The 19,895-nt window shown below is 35.3% G+C and overlaps 1 protein-coding gene across 2 annotated transcripts in view; it reads right to left on the reverse strand.

The window, feature by feature from the left end:
• Positions 1 to 19,895, reverse strand: part of OTOGL (otogelin like) — a 153,227-nt gene that overhangs the window by 112,436 nt on the left and 20,896 nt on the right. For both annotated transcript variants that reach the window (XM_063075783.1, XM_063075782.1), the window contains exons 9-18: positions 16,247 to 16,374; positions 15,776 to 15,882; positions 10,110 to 10,216; positions 9,771 to 9,896; positions 8,190 to 8,298; positions 7,274 to 7,320; positions 6,681 to 6,826; positions 5,442 to 5,565; positions 3,598 to 3,775; positions 47 to 171 (exon numbers count right to left, since the gene is read on the reverse strand). In XM_063075783.1, coding sequence (XP_062931853.1) covers positions 47 to 171; positions 3,598 to 3,775; positions 5,442 to 5,565; positions 6,681 to 6,826; positions 7,274 to 7,320; positions 8,190 to 8,298; positions 9,771 to 9,896; positions 10,110 to 10,216; positions 15,776 to 15,882; positions 16,247 to 16,374 — 1,197 coding nt within the window. The remainder of the gene's footprint in view (positions 1 to 46; positions 172 to 3,597; positions 3,776 to 5,441; positions 5,566 to 6,680; positions 6,827 to 7,273; positions 7,321 to 8,189; positions 8,299 to 9,770; positions 9,897 to 10,109; positions 10,217 to 15,775; positions 15,883 to 16,246; positions 16,375 to 19,895) is intronic.

Here is a 19,895-nt window from a genome sequence, read left to right on the forward strand (position 1 = left end):
ATACCTAGAACTTTTCCCTAAGTTTATGTGCAGAAATGAGACTTACTGTTTTGTTGATTAATGTTACAGGGGTCTACCATTGGGACGTGAACAGGTGCGAAACAAGTAGAGGAAACTCTCCAAGCATTTGCATGAAGTTGCGGGGTACCTTCTATCATGCCTGATGGAGAACTAGAAAGCAAAGATAATGCTCATCTTAGCATCTCTCTTCATTTTATTTGTTCATACTCTTCAAACATTTCAATAAGAGAATATTATTTTTTTTAATGTACAAAGAAATCTAAGGGCTTGAAATTTTCTACCAGTTGAAAAATGTACAATGGTATTAGCTTCCTGTTACTGAGACTTTACAATCTGTCAAATTGTGAACATGCATGGTTTTAATCTTCATCTCAGACTTGTAAAAAAAAAACACACAATTATCCCCATTTTACAGAAAACGCAAAGCAGAAGCTTAGAGAAATATTAAATTTCACTAAGTTGATAAGTGTCAAAGTCAAGATTCAACCCTAGTTCTCACTGACTTAACCAAACATCACTCACACAACCGAAACTTTAACGTGTGTGTGGTGTAGGGTGCATGTAGAGTGTGTGGGTTGTTCACACAATTATTTTTCTGGGTAAAGACAAATGTCTCATAGAATAAATAGCCTATATTTCTGGTTCAATATTTCAATTTCCTATGAGGACTGAAATACTGAGGTTCCATCATGAAGTGGGCAAACAAACCAAATGAAAATTGAAAGAAAATGATATGAAGGCGCACTTGACCCCAGTGGGGTTACTTCAGTTTCCTCAGCAAACTAAAGTGGAAGAGAAATATCTACCTTTCCTGAAGTAAGATTTATAAATTACATCAGTGTTTACGAGCCAAACACTGCAATTCCACTTCCAGGAGCCATCAAGATTTATTAATCATCAGCCAACATTTATTAAGTGACAATCCCTATTAGACACTATGCCACTGTCAAAACTACTTACAGAATAAAGTTGAATTAGGTCTTCTGTAGGAAGCTTTTGACCATACCAGAAGCCCTGGCCATGTTAATTGTCAACATGGTCAAGCATAAGAGTAGGCTTTATATCAGCTCTATACAGTGTCTTAACAGATTTACTACTTTGGTTACCATTTAGCTCTATCAGCTAAATGAGAATGAGAGAGGACAAAAAAGGGAGCTGTGTAAGCCATTCCCTTGTCCCCATACTTTCCCCTTTCCTTACTTTTCCTATTCTTCAATATCAAGCCATTCTAGAACTGCAAAGAATTATAACAAATACCTAGTGCAGAATCTCATTTTGTTCAAATAAGAACACTGAGACTCAAAGCAATTGCATGACTTGTGCTAGCTCTTTCACTCTTTCCCTCTCCTTTCCTCTCCACCCTTCCAAAGGACAATACAATAGGTCAGGGTCATGATGAGTGTAGTAGGTTCTCGGGAGGAACTGAGGGCTTGGCTCTCCTATTTGACTTAGTTTACTTAAAGCAATAAAATAAAATAAAATTAAGAGCTGAAATTGTGAGCCCAGTTATTTACTGTATTTCATTTTATAAAATCATTTAGCTCACCCTGGTTGATTGACATATAAATTTTCAAGTAATTAATATTTTTCATCCCACTATGTTTGCAGATTTGCATTAACCTTTGTGAGGTAAAGAATTCTAACTACTTAAGTTGAAAAACTAATCAATGTTTGAAAGTTACCTCTGACTCTGAAATATTATCCTGCACTCTTATCACGCCTGAATGTTTATACACGAAGGAGACTGGTGCCTTAAAAAAAATAAGCAGACAGATCTGCCATCTGTTAAACATTGACTAACCCATTCTGACAACAAGGAAGAGAAATATTCTGACCTACAAATAAATAAAACAAAAATCTAAATAACCTAAAAAGAAATTAATCACACAGGACACAAGATACAAGAAATTCTTTCTTGAAATTTTTCATTTCAAATGCCAGTTCTCCTTGCTCATCCAAATCTCTTCATTGAAAGTTCTATTTCAGTTCAATTTGAGTTTCCACTGTCTATAAGGTTCCATATTAATTCCTAGGAACATAAGGTCCAAGGAAATGATCCTTATTCTCAAAGCCCTCACAGTTTTGTGTGGAAATCAGACAGATAAACAATAGATTTTCATAGAAAACACATTGTGAGAATGAACTTTGTCTGGTGGGATATGAGCTAGCTTCTTCAAAGCAAATAAGGTCTGAGTTGGGTTGAAAAATAAATGGGAGTTCATAAGAAAGATTAAAAGTGGGGGAAAATCCCAAGAAAGAAGAGCATGTGCAGATGAATTTTTTTAAAAATCATGGTATTTGGAGAATGGCTTCTCCGTGAAATGTCCCCTGGTTGCCCAACCCACAATGACCTGCTCTAAATTTCTGCTGTGCTTATAGCCATAACCCCAAAGCTCAACACTTAATTTTTTGAAATCACCTCAGTGCTTTTATATATATTGTTGATTGATACCCTGCCTAACACTAAATTTTTTTTTACTTTTTTTTTTAAATTAAGATACATTTGGCAAATAAAAGTTGTATATATTGTACAGTGTTCAACACGGTGTTTTGATACTTGTACATGCACACATTGTGAAATGGTTAAATCAAGCTAAGGAACAAACCCATCACCTCACATTCTCACCATTTTTTGTTGTGAGCACATTTAACATCTACTCTCTTGGCAATTTTCAAGTATACAGTACATTAATTGTAGTTATCATGCTGTACAATAATTAATCTCCAGAACTTATTTATCCTGTCTAACTGACACTTTGTACCCTCTGACCAACATCTCCCCACCCCCAGTCCCTGACAACCACTATTTTACTCTACTTCTGTGATTTCCACTTTTTTAGATTCTACATAGTCCTTAAAAATTGTTACCCCCTCCCCCCAAGCTGCAACACAAACCCCTGGTGGATGAGAACTATGTTATGCTTACGTTGCTCCCACTGTGATCTTAGCCAATAACAGGTGCTCAAAGCATTTACACTAAGTCATACACTGCTTCTTTTTATGTGTGGGTGAAAAGTGCTTTGTGGATACAAGGGATACAAATATACTTTACTGCTTCTCTTCCAGTGAAACACCAACTATCACAAAATCCAATTAATTTAGATACAAAAATGTTGCCTTCAAGGTATTATAAATACCAAATGATTTCAATATTTTTAAAGTATAATTTACTTCCACTAATACAAAATGAAATTAAGATTTTTTTAAAGGCAACAAGTTATCAAAAATAAAATACTGTTAAGGTCGATAGGTGGCAGAAGAGAGAATAACAGGTAGCGGTTAGCCCACAGGCTGAACCACAGTGCCTAAATTCAAAGCCTAGCACCACTATATGTGAACTAAGTGAACTTGAATAATTTACTTGCCACTTTGGAGCCTTGGTTAGTTTCCTAATCTGTAAAACAAAGATACTACTAATCAGGGGACTGCTATACAGTTTAAATATGATGATCCATGCAAAACTTTTTGAACAGTGATTGCTGAGCTATTATTAATTAAGTAAATATTTTTAATGAGCTTGTGTCCCCTAATTTACCAGTCACTAAATTTAGTTAGCTATATATAAATCATACTTACAGAAAATCATCCCTTATGTTCCCATTAAAAGTGCCACACAGACCTAATGTTCTTCTTTTCCATGCACTAGTGAGCTGAATATAAATTCTTTCCCCATCTATAGCAAACAGGATCTTTAAACCAAATGTGGTTTTTAGTAGTATAAATAAGGACGACAGAGTTTGAATTTCAACAATTCCTGCAGGAAAAGAACATACATAAATCAGCTTTGAGATTTGTAGGCAGTGTTCTGAAATGCTAGAGTACAACACCAGGTCTCTTCTCCGAGGATACGAGATAGAACATGCAGGGAGCAGGCTCCCATTTCTGCCTCTGCTGCAGGGCCAATTTTCGACACCTTCTGCCTACTTTCTATCTCTCATTTCCCCTCTCTCCCTTCTTTCTAGATTTTTAAGCAAATGTTTAATATGGGTCAATATGTAATTTCAGTTCAAAAGCATCTCACCAAGAAGTGGGCAGTCCTTAGACATTTGAAATCTGATCTCTTTTTCTTAACTTGTGTGTGTGGGTAAAATTTTCTCAAAACTGGTCATAATTCAATAAGGATGTGGCACTTTCCTCAAAAATTCCCTTGAGACTGCCAACAAATAGGGGGAGCACAGCACTTGAAAAGTACCATTTTATGAGGCACCTTTAGAGACAAGAAACTTGCGTTCAGAACTGAACTAATGCCTTTTGCCACCAGAAGAGTCGCTTTTCATTGCTCCTTTATCCTTATCATAGTCTTTGCCATCAATCTGGTCACTGAAGCAAGAAATCTGAGAATCACTCTTTGATCACTCCATTTCTCTCCTTGCCGTTCCCCAACCATCACCGATCCCGTCCAGCACCAAGTGCAGACCACATTTTTCCTAAATGTTTTTTTCAGTCTATCCTCTTCTTTCCATCTCTACTGTCACTGTCTTAGATCATCTCCTCCTCATTCCTTGCATGCCCTACTTTATGACATCCGAATTGTTGTCCATGCCCCTCTGAAGCACCTCTCAAAGTCACTTCCACCCTGTTGTTATAGTAGCCTACCAGAAAACAACTACTTAACAGTCATTGTTTATTCAGTTGAAACATACAAGATTGCCATCTCTGTACATAAAAACGGTCAAATAATGACAATTTCCTATTGGGTTCATATCAAGTTCAACTTCCTTATCATGATAGCTGAGTAGCATGAGCATGTAATTTGTAATACAAATCAGGACATTTCTGAGAGTGTTATTAATAACTATGCTGCATTGCAGCCATAAACAGGGCCTGTCCCAGGAAACCACAAAGTGGTTTCATAAGGCCTTCTCAAGTTTCATCCCCACCTACTTCCCTAATATCATCTCTGAGCATTTTCCACCTACCCTCTTCATGCTGTAGCAATGCCAAACTTGTTATAGTTTCCCCTAAACATACTGGTGCAGTTCTATATCTCCTTGCTATGCGCGGAACACTTGCCCCATCTCCTTCATCCTTACAATTCCTCACCTTTAAATGCTCAATGAGGCATTATCTCCTTCAGCAAACTTTCCTGGCCATTCCTGAACACCACTCCTCAAGGCTGGGTGGGCTACACCTCAATGAGACTTGTAAAGTCCTTATGCATATTTATGCATTTGTCACATTTTACTGTAAGAGGCTGTTTGCTTATCTCTCCTCCCTTCAAAACTCTAGGCCACTTGAGGTAAACACTAGGTCCCATAAACATGGTGGTCTCCACTATCTCTAGCTAAGAAACTGATAACACACAGGCAATCAGCAAATGTTCAATAGTCAGCCAGTGAGAAAGAACTACATTTAGTTTGTGTTTGTTGTTGTTTTTGTTTCTAATGTAAAGAAAGTACATTATTAGCATTGCTTCTTACCATTCAAATTGAAGCCTTGGTTAGGACTGGTGAGGATTTGTCCTCCCCTACTAAGGGTCACTTGTTTGCTAAAATCATCCTCCAGAATTAGAGTTATAGACTGAAGGCAGACCAAACCAAGGTTCTGCATAAAAATCAAATTATTAATGAAAGAAACGGGATACAGAGAGAAACAGAAAGGGAAGGTAGACAGAGAGATAGAAGAAGGGGAGGGAGAGAAAAGAGAGAAGAAAGGAGAAAGAGAGTACATGCAAATAAAAATTTCTAGTATATAAAAGGCTTAAGTATAAGTATTATAATAAAGTAGCTATTACATAATCCATCTCATGTAGCCCCATGCCCAATAAAATATATCTTTATGAAGTACATTAAGTATACCATATACATACAGATATTTTACATAGAATATTAAATAAAAGTTTTAAATAAAATGCCAATAATTATGTTTTCCATAACACGTAAAATACTTCTGCAAATTAATTTCACTGGTATATTAGACATTAAAAATTCAATAAAAAAAAAACAAGAGAAATAGGATTTTATGTAGAAAGAGAATTCAAACTCTAACATATTGCAAAGAAATAAATCAAACTAGAAAAGAAACCAAGCACACTAGTTCACGATTTTTGTTGGAAATAACTATTTTATATTGGAATAAAACTAGAAAAATTAAAAGATTTTGGCAAAGTTTTGGCTACCTGATTTAGAGAGATGAATGAAAGATCTGGTTTATTTATAATTATCGACATGTTTATTTCAAGAAAAGATCTAAAATAAATATTCCAATATGTTAGGAAATTCACCAGATCTGTTTAGAATGATATGAAACCTGTTCAGTCCTACCAAAAATCATATCTTTAAAATTGCTAGTTTTAAAGTAAACAAAAACTTAGGTCCATTGTGCAATCATGCATGAAATGTTCAAAACTACCACTTTTAAGAAAAGAAAATTCAGTTATATATACAGTATTTTATCTAATTTAAGACATTTGTTTTCATATTTTAACCTCTCTGAAATCAGGATGCATCATGTAATCAACAGTATGTCATAGAATAATTATCAGCACTTTTTTCTTTCCTTTGTAGTGCATAGGATAATGGTGTATCTTAATAATCAACCATGCCTTAGTTTTGAAGAAAATAACCATATCCACTCATGTTTCCATTCTTAACCTAGACATAAAGTTTAAGTAAAAATAAGTGAATATTTTTTTGGTCATTTTGAGATGTTGTTCTTACCTGCTCACAGGGAGCTTTCTGTAAAGTAATTGTAAATTTATCTTTTCCAGTTCCTTTCACAAGAATGTACTGGCACATGCCAATAAAAGAATAATGTCGACCATCGAAAGTTGTAAAATGTGAATCACCCACAACCGAGCATTGAACTAACACAAACAGAAAAAAAGGAGGAGGAAATATAGAAGGAGGAGAAGGAGGAGGAAGAAATTGTATTAATTCTTAAAAAGTCGGGGTTCAACTCAGGGGAATTAATTATACATCAAAAAAATCTAGTGTTTAAAATTTACTGGTTTGACAAATTTACTAGACTAAATTATCTTAGTCAATTAAATTTAAAATTTATTAAAGCCTAGCTCTTCTACATACTTTTCAGGTTTGTAATACTTACACTACTTAAATAAATTTTTAGCAATGTTGCCTGCTGCTCAAAGCTATCACTTAACCAATTTTCCATTTATACTCTGAATAAGTACATTTATAGATTTTTATATCCCTTATTATATCTGAGATATTTTCATAAAAATAAGTGCTATCTTCCTCCCCAAATTAAAGAAAATTGGAATATTTTCTTTAAAAATATTTTAAAAGATTACCTGGACAGTCATGCTCAGAGCAGTTCCAAACTCCGCCAACACACACACTAAATGAAATTATAAAAATATTAATCTATTGGTACAGAGAAACTGTATTAATGTTTGCATCAATGCATTGATTATTATATAATGTATATAGGTTCAGAATAACCTGACTTGAAAAACAACTCTGCAAAAGTTCAATTGATTCATAACTTTGAGCTGGCAGGCCCCTAAATGTAAGTCACACTTAAGAATCACTGAGATAATAAAGATCATCAGATATTAAAGAGAGAGAAGAAATGTCTTCTTATGTAACATAAATTCTTCCTTCCACCCTCACAAAGATGTGAGTTTTGGAAGACAGAAGTGAAGTTCCTATTAGACAGGAACTCAAATCAGAATCTAAGAACATTGTTAGTCATTTGTTTGCATTTCTGTTACATACACTGACATCAAAGAGAAAAGATCCTGACAACACTGACTTCTGTTTCTTGGTTCAGAATATCCTGGATTTCATGTTTGCTCATAATCTCAGTTAGCTAATTTAATATGAAATTCTAAATGTTTTTAATCATGGCCAAAAATTAGTAATATGGAAAGTCACTTTTTCAAGTACCTAATAGAGAATCCCAGGAGCACCATCAAATTCGAAAAGTAAAATCATGTGCAAATTAGTGATTATGAATAATAAAAAAATGCCACAGACTCATCACACAGGTATTAAATTTTATGGAATTGCCAAGGGAAGTAATAAGAATTACATCATAACAGAAAATATAGATCTCCCCCACAGAGTTTAAATCAAGTGCAAACTGTGCCTCAGAATTTTTGGAAGAAAAAAAGTTATAATATATTCCCTTAAACATCTGTCACAGTACAAAGCTGTTTGCTAGCTAGGTACCCAGAAATAATCATCCATACATTGATCACATACCATGCAGTACATTCTTGTTCAATTTTCGAACCAACTGAATAAGCTAATCCATGAAAACTACATGGACAGTTTTCCAAGGAGATGCAAGTCCCATTGTCCATTATGAGGCCTATTTAAGAAAAATATATATCAAATTCTCAAAATAAATAAAAATGATAATAACCTTTGACTATAATAATTCAAGCAACTTTTGTTGAACACCTACTTATACTAGGTGCTGGAAACAGAAATTCCTTTAGTTTCAATCAGGTTACCGATAACCTGACTCGGTCTCAATCAGTAGCTACCTTATAAGGCTGTATTTCAATGGGTTTAAACTCTTTAATCCCATGCCTTGCCTGCAAAACTTAAGATTCACCATAAAGAAAAAAGGTAACTAAACAGTGTTTCCTTGCATTTGAGGGAAAAGAGAAGGAGAAAGCATATTCTTAGTTTAGTTTCTATTCATTCCAAGATGAGAGAGATTTACACTATTGTAGCACAAATAATGAAAAGCTAGGCAGCGCTACCCAAAAGTCGTACAGTGGGGCTGTGTTTGTTACTTCTCTCTGACAAGGAAAGAAGGTTGAACTAGGACTTAAATCAACTGCGTTATTAATCACTCTGTTTCATTCAGCTGACCTTATTTTTTTCATATAAAGACTTTATAAGAAAAAAAACTGACATATTTTGGTACATGAATCTATTTTCTGGTGCAAACTCCTTATCCTGGCATTGACTGGTAACAAACAGCTCGGGACTCACACTGGTTCACCATACTTTGAGTAGCACTGACAGAACAAAGAACTGAGGTCAACAGATCTGGCTCCAAGTAACCCTTAATCATATTAAGTACTCGACACTGGGAAAATCACTTAGCCTTTCTGTCATTTCTGTTCTTTTTTAATCTGTAAAAATAAGTAGGTTTGAGTAAATCCTCAGTGTTCTTTATAAATGCCTATCAATGTAGCAGTCATTCCAATTTTAAATCCCACCTTTATCACGTGCTAAGTTACTCTTCATTTCAAATATTAAAACTACATCAGGATTAAAATCTTGTACTGAAAAAATGTGAAGGATTTTTCTGAAACTTGCTTTCATCTTTTAAAAAATGAAAACAGTGGGGCCGACCCCGTGGCTCACTCGGGAGAGTGTGGCCCTGGGAGCGCAGCAGCGCTCCCGCCGCAGGTTCGGATCCTATATAGGAATGGCCTGTGCACTCACTGGCTGAGTGCGGTGCGGTTCGGTCGACACCAAGCCAAGGGTTGCGATCCCCTTACCAGTCACAAAAAAAAAAAAAAAGTGAAAACACTGTACATAAATTATTAAATATCATTTAATATTAAGAGAACAAAATATTTGCCACGGGTAACTTTAGGACTCTAGATTCCAAGTTTCCTGAGAAATTTACAAAGTAATGAGCCTTTTACTAAAGAAAAGCAGCCATTCCTCCTAGTCACTTCAAGGACCAAACCCTCCAAGGGTAGAAAGTTTCAACAACCCTAATGTCCTGGGAGAGGATAGCAAGACAAGACGTGATCCTCAGATCACTGGGTACTAGTTTCCATGAGTGCAGACACGGTTTTTTCATGAGGCACTTACCATCTGGGCAGTAACACCCATCAAGACAATGGAGATTGCTCCCAAGACATTGCTTCTCAAATGTGCAGGCTGGTGGGCAGCAACTGATGCAATCCCGATGAACAAGGCTATCATCACATTTATCAGCTAAAACGGGCAAAGAGGGGAGCTGTAAGTCAATTTTCTTCACCTCTCTTTGAAAAAAATCAATGTTTCAAAAAGTATACAAGTTTACAAATAAAATAGCATCAATAAAAATCCTTGCAATTCATTAATTTTGAGTACTAAGGTAAGTTTTGAGTTCTAGGATATGCCTAAAATTAAGAAAAGTACACAGCACTTGGAAAAAAAAAAGCATACTGCATGCTGGAAAGTCATCTCTCCAGTCTTGAATTGGGTAGCCAGCGTGTGAACAGGCTCTAGCATACTCTGTGGCTGCTCGACAATAGGTTTCATCATCATGAGTTCTAGAAAGTGAAAAGACAGAGCCAGAATCACATAGGAAATATTGACAAATGCTGCCAGCTGAGTGCATGGTGAATATTTTAATATTTGTTGATGTCTGCATGTGTGTCTCTCACAATATATCTTATTATGGATATTCATGAAGAAAACACATAAACATGGGATCCCAGGTAAATAAGCTTAGATAATAGTCTTCATGAAAGTCTTTCAGTAATTTGGCCACTATTCTTTTGAGTGAAGGGACTCCTATACTGAAAAAGATTTCTATTTTAATTATGAAATTCTTTCCAGAATGCTGGGTATATATTGCTTTGCTCCTGTACAAAGCATCTCAGAACTTTTAGAATTTCATAAATCCCAAATACCATTAAAACAGATAAAATTCTATTGCAACAAAAACATCAAATATGAAATTTGTTTTCAAGATACCATGCTCTTGATTATCCACATGCTGGAATAAAACCAATACCAATAATCTGTGGCACTCCAAACTATTTTGATGGTTTCTCAACAGTCCTAGCAATGAGATTCCAAAATATTTTTGATAGGTTGAATAAATAGCATTTAACTTAATATTTAAAAGAAAATTTTTAATTCTTTCAAGTTTAAATTACTAAATCTAGTTACTTTTATAACATGGCCAAGAGTAAATAATCTAATTATTTTCTTATAATCATTTTAGGAGCTCCCCCAATCAATAATTTCTTATAAGAGGTCTACCAATTCCCAAAGTAAATTAACAAGGCTCCTATAAAATAAGCAAGTTAATAAAAGGTAGTGGGCTTGTTTTTCAACCCAATCCAAACTCAAAATTGAATAATTAAATACCTTACAAGATAACAATCTTAAGAATGTGCATTTTGTGAACCGTAACATTTTCAGTATCTCTATTGTAAAAGCCACAATCTCAAATTGCACTTATCCTGTGCTACTGTAATTGGAGCCATGTAGCTTATTTAGTCCGATTAACTGAGCTTTAGAAGGAAAAAAGGACTGAGCGTATAAACTTCAGAAGCTCAGAAAATATTTTAAACCTAAAAACAAGGAAACACTGCTTTTCAAAAAGCAGTGAAAGGTAAAATTGTTGAATTCCTACAAAGACATTAAGTTCATGATTTCCCTTAGAATATGTGCATTGTTTCCCACAGTTAATAGTGATTTAGAAAGTCAGCAAAGTGAATATTGTCTTTCAATCTAATGCCACAAGTACCAAAACACTTACCATTATTAAGTGTCTGTTTTACTCTAGGAACTGTGTTAGGCACATTAACGTACATCTCACAAAAACTCACAACAATTGGGAAAGAAAGAAATTATTATCCCAATTTACTCAGGGGAAAATGAGCTTTTTTTTTTTTTTTTTCACTTTGGCTGTTACCTTTAATAAGGAAAATGGGCATTAGAGAATAGAGGTTTTTCTAGGGAGAAGGAATAACGAAAAGTTACTGCTTCATGGGTACAGAGTTTATGTTTAGGATGACAGAAAAGTTGGTTTTTTGGGGGGCAGAAATAGATCAAGGTAGTAGTCACATAGCATTGTGAATGTAATTAATTCCACACAATTGTATGTTTAAAAATGCTAAAAATGGTAATCTTTATGCTGCATATATTTTACCACAAAAAAAAAATTTTTTTAATAGTGGTTTTTAAATCAATTGACTTTGGCATGGCAAAATTAAAATCATTTCCTTGCAGCTAGGTTGGGCCTAATTCAAAACAGGAGGGTGTAATTTCAACGACTGTATTGTATCGTCCTTCAAGTTACAGCTCAGATGTCATCTCCTTTATGAACCTTTGGTAGGCTCTCCCTGATACAGTTAGTAGTTCTCTCCTCCACATCCACAGCACTTTGCATCTAGAGCATTGTGTCATTGCTGGAGACCTGTTTCTCTTCCCCATTAGAATATGAGTTCCTGGGACAGAGACAATGTCTAAATTGTTTCTGTTTCTTCAAGATGTGGCAAAATGCTTAACTCAAAATAGATGATCAAAAGATGTATGTGGAAGTAAATTCAATATACTATCATAATCCAAGCTGAAAATTAATTTGTGTTCAGCCAATTCACATTTTCATTCTCATAGTATGGGATCCTTACAATGCAGTCCTCTAATACAGGAAATAAAGAGAATCACCTATTTCTTATAGAATGGAAGAAATAATGTAAGTAGGTCTAGTCCTGAGGGAAATATTGAAGGGAATGAAAAGCCAACTCTGGCAGAGTCTCACTTCCAAATTCATCAGTGTCCATTTACTCAACTATAACATCATTCTTCTGGAATTACATGCCTGCTCTGCCCTCAAATCCAGCATCTACATCTCAAACCTATCTCTTAAGGTATCAGCTGATTTTAGCCAGTACAAGGTGTTTCTCTATCCTGCTACTTTTATTTGGTGAAAACACCAAAGTTTCAAAAGCCAAACTCTAAAGATATCAAAATTTCAAAAGACAGAAGTGTTAATTTCTCAGTGATAAAATTTGAGATGAAGCAGGTGTAGCAGAGGCTGATTTTTGTCCCCAGTTTCCCCTTTGTATATGGCTGCCCAGCCAAAGACAGCACTCCCAGCCTCCCTTGCATCTAGGTATGGCCATGTTTCTAAGTGCTGGCCAAAGGGTTAAAAGTGAGACAGTGCCTGAACCTTCCAGATCAAAAGATGCCAGCCCTCTATTTCCTGTCTCCCTCTCTAAGGGCTAAATTATGGACATGGTAGGAGTGAGCTTGTTCTGACAATAGAATTGAGCAAATACCCTAGGCCAAGAGGATGACACAGCAACAAGATCACTGAGTCATTGAAAAACTCATGGAGCAGAGCCATGATACCAACCCAAGACCACTTACCAGCTTGGATTTTTATACAAGAGAATTATAAACATTCAATTTAATTTAAGCCACTGTGACTTTGGCTGTTGCAACAGCCAAATAATATCATAAACTAATAAAGAATGACATTCCTGGATGTACCAAATGATACTTCATCTCAGCCTCCTTGAGAAATGAGTGTTAATGGTTTTAATGATAAGACAATTAAAAAGACTGCTGGAGAATGATCCAAGAAGGAGTCACTGTGGAATAGGAAACATTTTTAATTCCATTTACATGACTTAATAAGGACCATGGCCTATGGCCTATCTACAGGGATCCTCAAAAAAGAGACTGAGTAAAAGAACAAAGAGACGTAACAAGTAACTCTTAAATAAAAAATAAAACCAAATAGAAAACAGAATTTTTTAAAATATGCAGTAAAGTCACTACTCAATATTTTAGGCAAAGGGGGAGCTCTTTCAAATCTCCTGCATTCGTTCAATAATCCCTGAAATTTGGAGACTATGCATGTAAATCAAGATAAAACTACACTCTACCCAGAATTAACTAATGTCACAAATAAGCTTATTTCTACATCCAGAAAATATCATTACATTCATTACTTTTGTAATAATCTCAATTTAATTAAAGAGGATAGTTATCAATGAAACAATTTCATACTACCTCAACCTTTCCTTTTTGTCCTTACCTTTTGTAAAATTAAACCTCTTAAGTTACCCAAGGTGCCATTTAAGTTGTTTTACTCAACTGAAAATTAGTCTTTTCTTTTACAAAAAAGGTTTTTATCTATTATTTATACTTCTTGGGATTCATAAAATATCCAAACATATTAAAATTCCTTAGGGTATTCTTGAACATTCAAGATGGCTAATCACATACACTGGGCAATTTTTCGAAAAATATAAATAATAATAAAAAGGATTTTACTTCTGCACAGCAAAGGAAACAATCAACAGAATGAAATGACAACCTACAGAATGGGAGAAAATATTTGCAAACTATACATCTGACGAAGAGTTAATAACCAGAATATACAAGGAACTCAAGCAACTACACAGTAAATAAACAAACAACCCAATTAAAAAATGGTCAAAGGAGCTGAATAAACATTTTTCGAAGGAAGACATACGAATGATCAACAGGCACTTAAAAGAATGTTCAACATCACTAATCATCAGGGAAATGCAAATTAAAACCACATTTGGATACTATCTCACCCCAGTTAAACTGGCTATTATCAAAAAGACTGAGAATAACAAATGCTGACAAGGATGTGGAGAGAAGGGAACTCTCCTACACTGTTGGTAGGACTGCAAATTAGTACAGCCACTATGGAAATCAGTATGGAGGTTTCTCAAACAACTGCAGATGGAGCTACCACATGAACCAGCAATCCCACTCTGGGTATATACCCAAAGGAATGGAAATCATCATGTTGAAGAGATACCTACACTCCCATGTTTATCACAGCTCTATTTACAATAGCCAAGATATGGAACCAACCTAAATGTCCATCGAAATATGCCTGGATAAAGAAAATGTAATATACCGTGGAATACTACTCTGCCATTAAAAAGAATGAAATTCTGCCATTTGCAGCAAGATGGGTGAACTTGGAGAAAATTATGTTAAGTGAAATAAGTCAGGCACAGAAGAAAAAATACCTCCTGTCCTCACTCATAAGTGGGAGCTAAAAGAGAAAGAACGAAGGAAAGAAAGACCACAGTGGTGTGTTGGACTTGCAGAGGGAGAGAGCATACCTAGGGTTGCTGGGTGGTGGTGGGGAGGGTCGGGAGTAATTGGGTGGGAGACACAGGGAATAATTGCAATTTGTGGTAATGGGCATGTTGATAGTATTGATTTAATCATTACACCTTGGGAACAGGTGGTAACAGTCAGCTTTTGTACCCCATGAATATGCATAATCACTAAAAAAAAATCATGTCACTTAAAAAACAAAAAAGTGATTTTACTTCAACAATGGATAATTTATGGTAAGTTCTACAATGATGAATATAGTATGATGACTGTCACTGAATTTATTACCTAGACAACCACCTATTCTAGTTGTTCTTAATCTGGAAGAGAAGTAGGAGTCTGATACCTTGGATAGAAGAAATATTACATGTTTATTTTCACTAATCTCCAACTGCAACTTAGCATGTCCTTCAATTATGCATATAGGTAACACATCACAATGTTCTTAGCAGTAATGTGACTCTGTCATCAACATGTCTCCAATCTCATTTTTTCATATCATCACATTTTTATTTCCCATATGATTGTTACATATATAAAAAATATTGTTTACACTCATTACTATGCTATTAGATTTGAAAAGCATATTTAAAAAGCACAGATATATTAGAAATTCATTTCTTTAACTATTTTAATAACTATTTCATTATAATTAGTTCCCTTTGTCATCTTTTGTGTGTGTGTGTGTGCATTGCAAACATTGTTCTGGTAAAGGATGTATAGATATCTCCAGACTCCCAAAAGGGATCAGTGGCACAAAAAATGTTTAAGACCCACTGTATTCTGTCCTTGCTGCTTATGTAAAACATTTAGACCATACCTGTTATACAGTAAGTGTTTAATAGCTGTTAGTACAGTTTATGCTTTACATTTCCCATTATATTTTGTGAACTGCTGAAATGGCTAAGTTACAGAAGTGGTTTTTGCCCTTCTTTTTACATAAAGAAAATTTTATTGCAAATACTAATCATTTTACTTACTTGCAGAGGTCGTTGACACAGCTGGCAATATATAAATATGGATCAATATATTCATGGCAGCTCAGAAAAGGAAACTGCAACAGTATCTGACACTTGAAGAAGATTGCCTGTGCGAGAAAAGATGCCAGTCACCAGAACATATTTAATGATATGTGTGTGCTCTCATATTATTCACCGATCTGTTTTCATGACTCTGTTCTTGTCAGGAAAGAGAAGGTAATTTATACTTATAAATTTTAACCAACATTTTTCTAATTACATATTTTCATGATGACTACTGCATTTATAAAACTCATTACATTACTATTTTTGAAATATTCTTAAGGTTATTCTCTATTGCAATTATATTTCCTGAATTTAATCCTTTTAATTATGTTGGGTTTTCATTGAAAAATGCTTAATGCTAAAACATAACAATAATCCATATGCATATTATGTCCAACATGGCCAAATTTTTCACATTAAATCTACCTCAAATGCTGGCATTCCACTGGAGCATGGATTTGGAAAATCTGAGGGTGTGGGTACACATTTGGTGTCATCTGGAGTTTGCACCGACCAACTATTTGCAAACATAGCAATGTCTTCTGTATAGTCCTCTGTTTCACACAAACACACACACACACAAATAGGTATAACCATATCATTATCCACAAACATAGACACAGTTCTTCAACATAAACTTCCTGGTCAAAAAGTTAAACTCAATAATGTTATAATTACAAATAAGATATTAGACAATAACATTGACTTAGCATAATAAAAATAAAATTGAACCAAGTTTAAGTACCAAAAAAAAGTTAGTGCCTTTGGAGAGAAAAAGCCAGCTGCATTGAAACCACATGGGGGAGGACTGAAAGTGAGCAAACACGACATACATACCAGGAACGTATTAATTGGCCAACATTCTATCCGTGCTTAGAGGGGAGAAAAAATATGCACAGAACTAAGAAACATAAGGGAACAGTCAATGCAAAATTGTTCAGACAGTTCTCTCATTATGTCTGATATTAGTCAGAACCTTATTAAAATTGCAGTTCCATTTTCGGTGTCTACAACAATAAAAATTTTTTGTTGAGCCCTTGGGAACATTTCAGAGGACAGTCACATAGACAATGAAAGACTGGAAGAGGCACCTAAAGAAGAAAAGACTAAGATGTGAATCTATTTCATCTAATTATGATGAACAGTGTTTTTAAACATGCTCAGAAAAGAGCCCCAGTATTAAGAATCCTGGAACTATCCGAGCATTATTCAGAGGCAAGTTTCAGGAGCTAATAAGCAGTAGAAACAAACAGATGTTTGGTGGTGGGCACCCTGGACTCCCAGCTCCAAATTAAGTTTAAATTGTCTCACCATGTGACGGGCAAAAAAGTTCAAGGCCTGATACAGAAGTTAAACTTGCCCCACATTCAGACAGAGGCTGAATCTCAAATCTTAAGGACTTGGCAGAACCAAACAGGATGACATCTCAAAGTTCCTTCTAACGCAGGTAGATTTCAGATTTGAGGTTTAGGTTCTCCACCATCCAGATTTTCATGGCCATAAGTCTATCACTGATGACAACCTACCGCACCACTAGAATCAAAAATCTCAAGCCAAGTGTTTTACCACTCTCTAAGCATTTCTAGGTACGAAGATAATGTCTGCGTGTTCCTACCAAATGTTGGGAAGATTGTGGGAATTCATTATCTATAAGCATGCTCTGCTTTCTTAGTGTAAAATTCCAAACTTTACTGTAGCCTGGAAGATTTTGAGATCCAGCCCCTGCACTCCCCCTACTCCCCACTGCACCCCAGCCCTGCCCTGTGCCTCCTGCATCTTTATTCTTGCTCATCCTACTCCTGCCATGCTGGCTTTACACTGTCTTCAAACACTCAAGTTCATTCCCAACTGGGAGCACTTGCTCTTGCTCTCTTTCTCCTCCTTCAAAACCACTCTCCCCTAAAATCCTTTTGCTCCCTCTGTTCATTTAGGTTTCTGTTTAATGTGACCTCCTCAGAGAGGTCTTCTCTGCCACATGATCTAAACTAACACCAACTAGACACTTGTTCTGTCAGTCTTTATCTGTTTACCCCACTTTTTTTTCATAGCTGCTATTGCTCACAAAAATTATATTTTAATTTGTTTGCCTCTTTATCTACTTTGTCTTCTTCTACAATATGCATTATATGAAGAGAGTCTCAGCTGTTCTATTGCCACATCCCCGGTTTAGTATCCGGCATATAGTAGGTGCTCAAAATAGATTTGCTAAATAAGTGAATACTAAATAAACGTACTTTGCACAACTTATTGAATAAATTATTAGAATCCTAGAGCTTTCGAATTTGTCTGACCCATTTTGTCATCTCTGATATCACTGGAAATGTTACACACTGAACAAAGCATTGACCTGGTCTAATATACATATTTAAAAATGAAAAAACTGATGTCCTTTTAAAGTAAATTTATAGTCACATTTCATTTCAAACCATCATGGTTTTTTATAAGTCTGAAGAACCAAAAATATTTCTTAAAGGCTCACTCATTTCAATATTTATGCACAAATTTTAATGTCACTAAACAACCTGGACAACCCCTTAGAGTTCACTTTACTTCCAAATTTTGAAGCACACATTTAGATATTTTTACTCTATTGCCTTAATAAAACAATTACAAAAGCTGTTTAACATGAGATTTTAAATCCGTGTCTGTGTATGGTCTGGAAGCTTGTTAAACTAAAATTAAAATAATTCATATAAAATATGTTCTTAGTAGAGTAATTTATTGTCCATATCGAGACACTTTTCAGGGTGAAAGGGAAGTGCTATTAATTATTATACAGGAAAAAAAATGAGACTAAACCAGGACTTCTATGTGGGTGTGTTGCTAGAGGTAGACATGAATTACAGAAACAGAATTCTTAACTAGACAACAAATTAAAATCTTCCTATGTGCACAGAAATTCTAAGAAGTTTCATTACTTTGTGAAGTCATCCATGAAGGACAAGTGGGAATGCAGAGAGAAATACAATTTTAATCATTGTTAAGAAACTGTGCATTCAATGGCATTCAATCAAACTATGTAACTCTCTAAAGATTTATCTAATCAGTAAAGCACGGGCTGAGATTCAAGAAAATACTAGGCATGTTAAAGGCAACACAGCTCATCTGTCAACATTTTTTTGCATTATTGCAGTATAGGAGGAAATAGAGGGCAGTTTCTTGACATATCCCTACAAGTTGTTGTAAGTTAGGTGTTTTTTGTTTTGTTTTGTTTTTTATTACTCTGCCTTACACTGTGTACCAAATAAAATTGTGAAGAAGCTGAAACCTCTCTTTAGGCCCCTCCCACATACTTTGAAGAGACTTTCTTGCCTCCTGCCAGTTTAGGCATAATTCAGTTCAATTGCCTCCTGCCAGTCTTCCCCCACTTCTAATTTGCTAACACCCTTTTGCATGCTGTCCCAGTTATCTCATTGTGAGCAACCATTCTATGTCCCAGGTTTTCAAGGTCTGTCTGATTCTTAACTCAAATCCTCAATCTGAGCCTCCCTGCCTCTAATAAGAGCAGACTCTGTTTTCTATCCTGACTCCATACCATGTTCCCTGAATGTCCCAGGGGGAATCACCCAAAGCAGTCTTTTCTAACACTGAGAACGGGACTACTATTTTTTCAAGAAGCATTGACACAGAAGAAAAATAAATCAATAATTAACATCTGCCTGAATCTAAAATCCTACTTCTTAATACAGTCTCAAGATTCCAACTTTGTTAACCTTCTGATTCCAAATACCCAACCAGATGTAAAACACCATTTCATGATGATCACAATATTGTACATATGTCTGTGTTCACAGACTCCTGAACACTTTCACTTAAATTTTCTCATTTGATATTCACAGGCTGTGATGGAAGCTCTCAGGTCATTATTATTATCCCCATTTCACATATGAGGAAATTGACTCCTTGGAGCTCTTCTCTCTACTCTAGCTACTAATAAACTAATATTGATGAAGTATCAGCCATCTGGGGCAAAATGCTTGCATTGCAGTAAGGGCTTCTTAAAGCAATGTAAAGACATTTCAAACATTTTAATTTCAGCTGCATGATAGGCTTCTTGAGGAAAACTTGGAATGAT

This window comes from Cynocephalus volans, chromosome 12 (assembly GCF_027409185.1).
Source record: "Cynocephalus volans isolate mCynVol1 chromosome 12, mCynVol1.pri, whole genome shotgun sequence".
Lineage (NCBI taxonomy): Eukaryota > Metazoa > Chordata > Mammalia > Dermoptera > Cynocephalidae > Cynocephalus > Cynocephalus volans.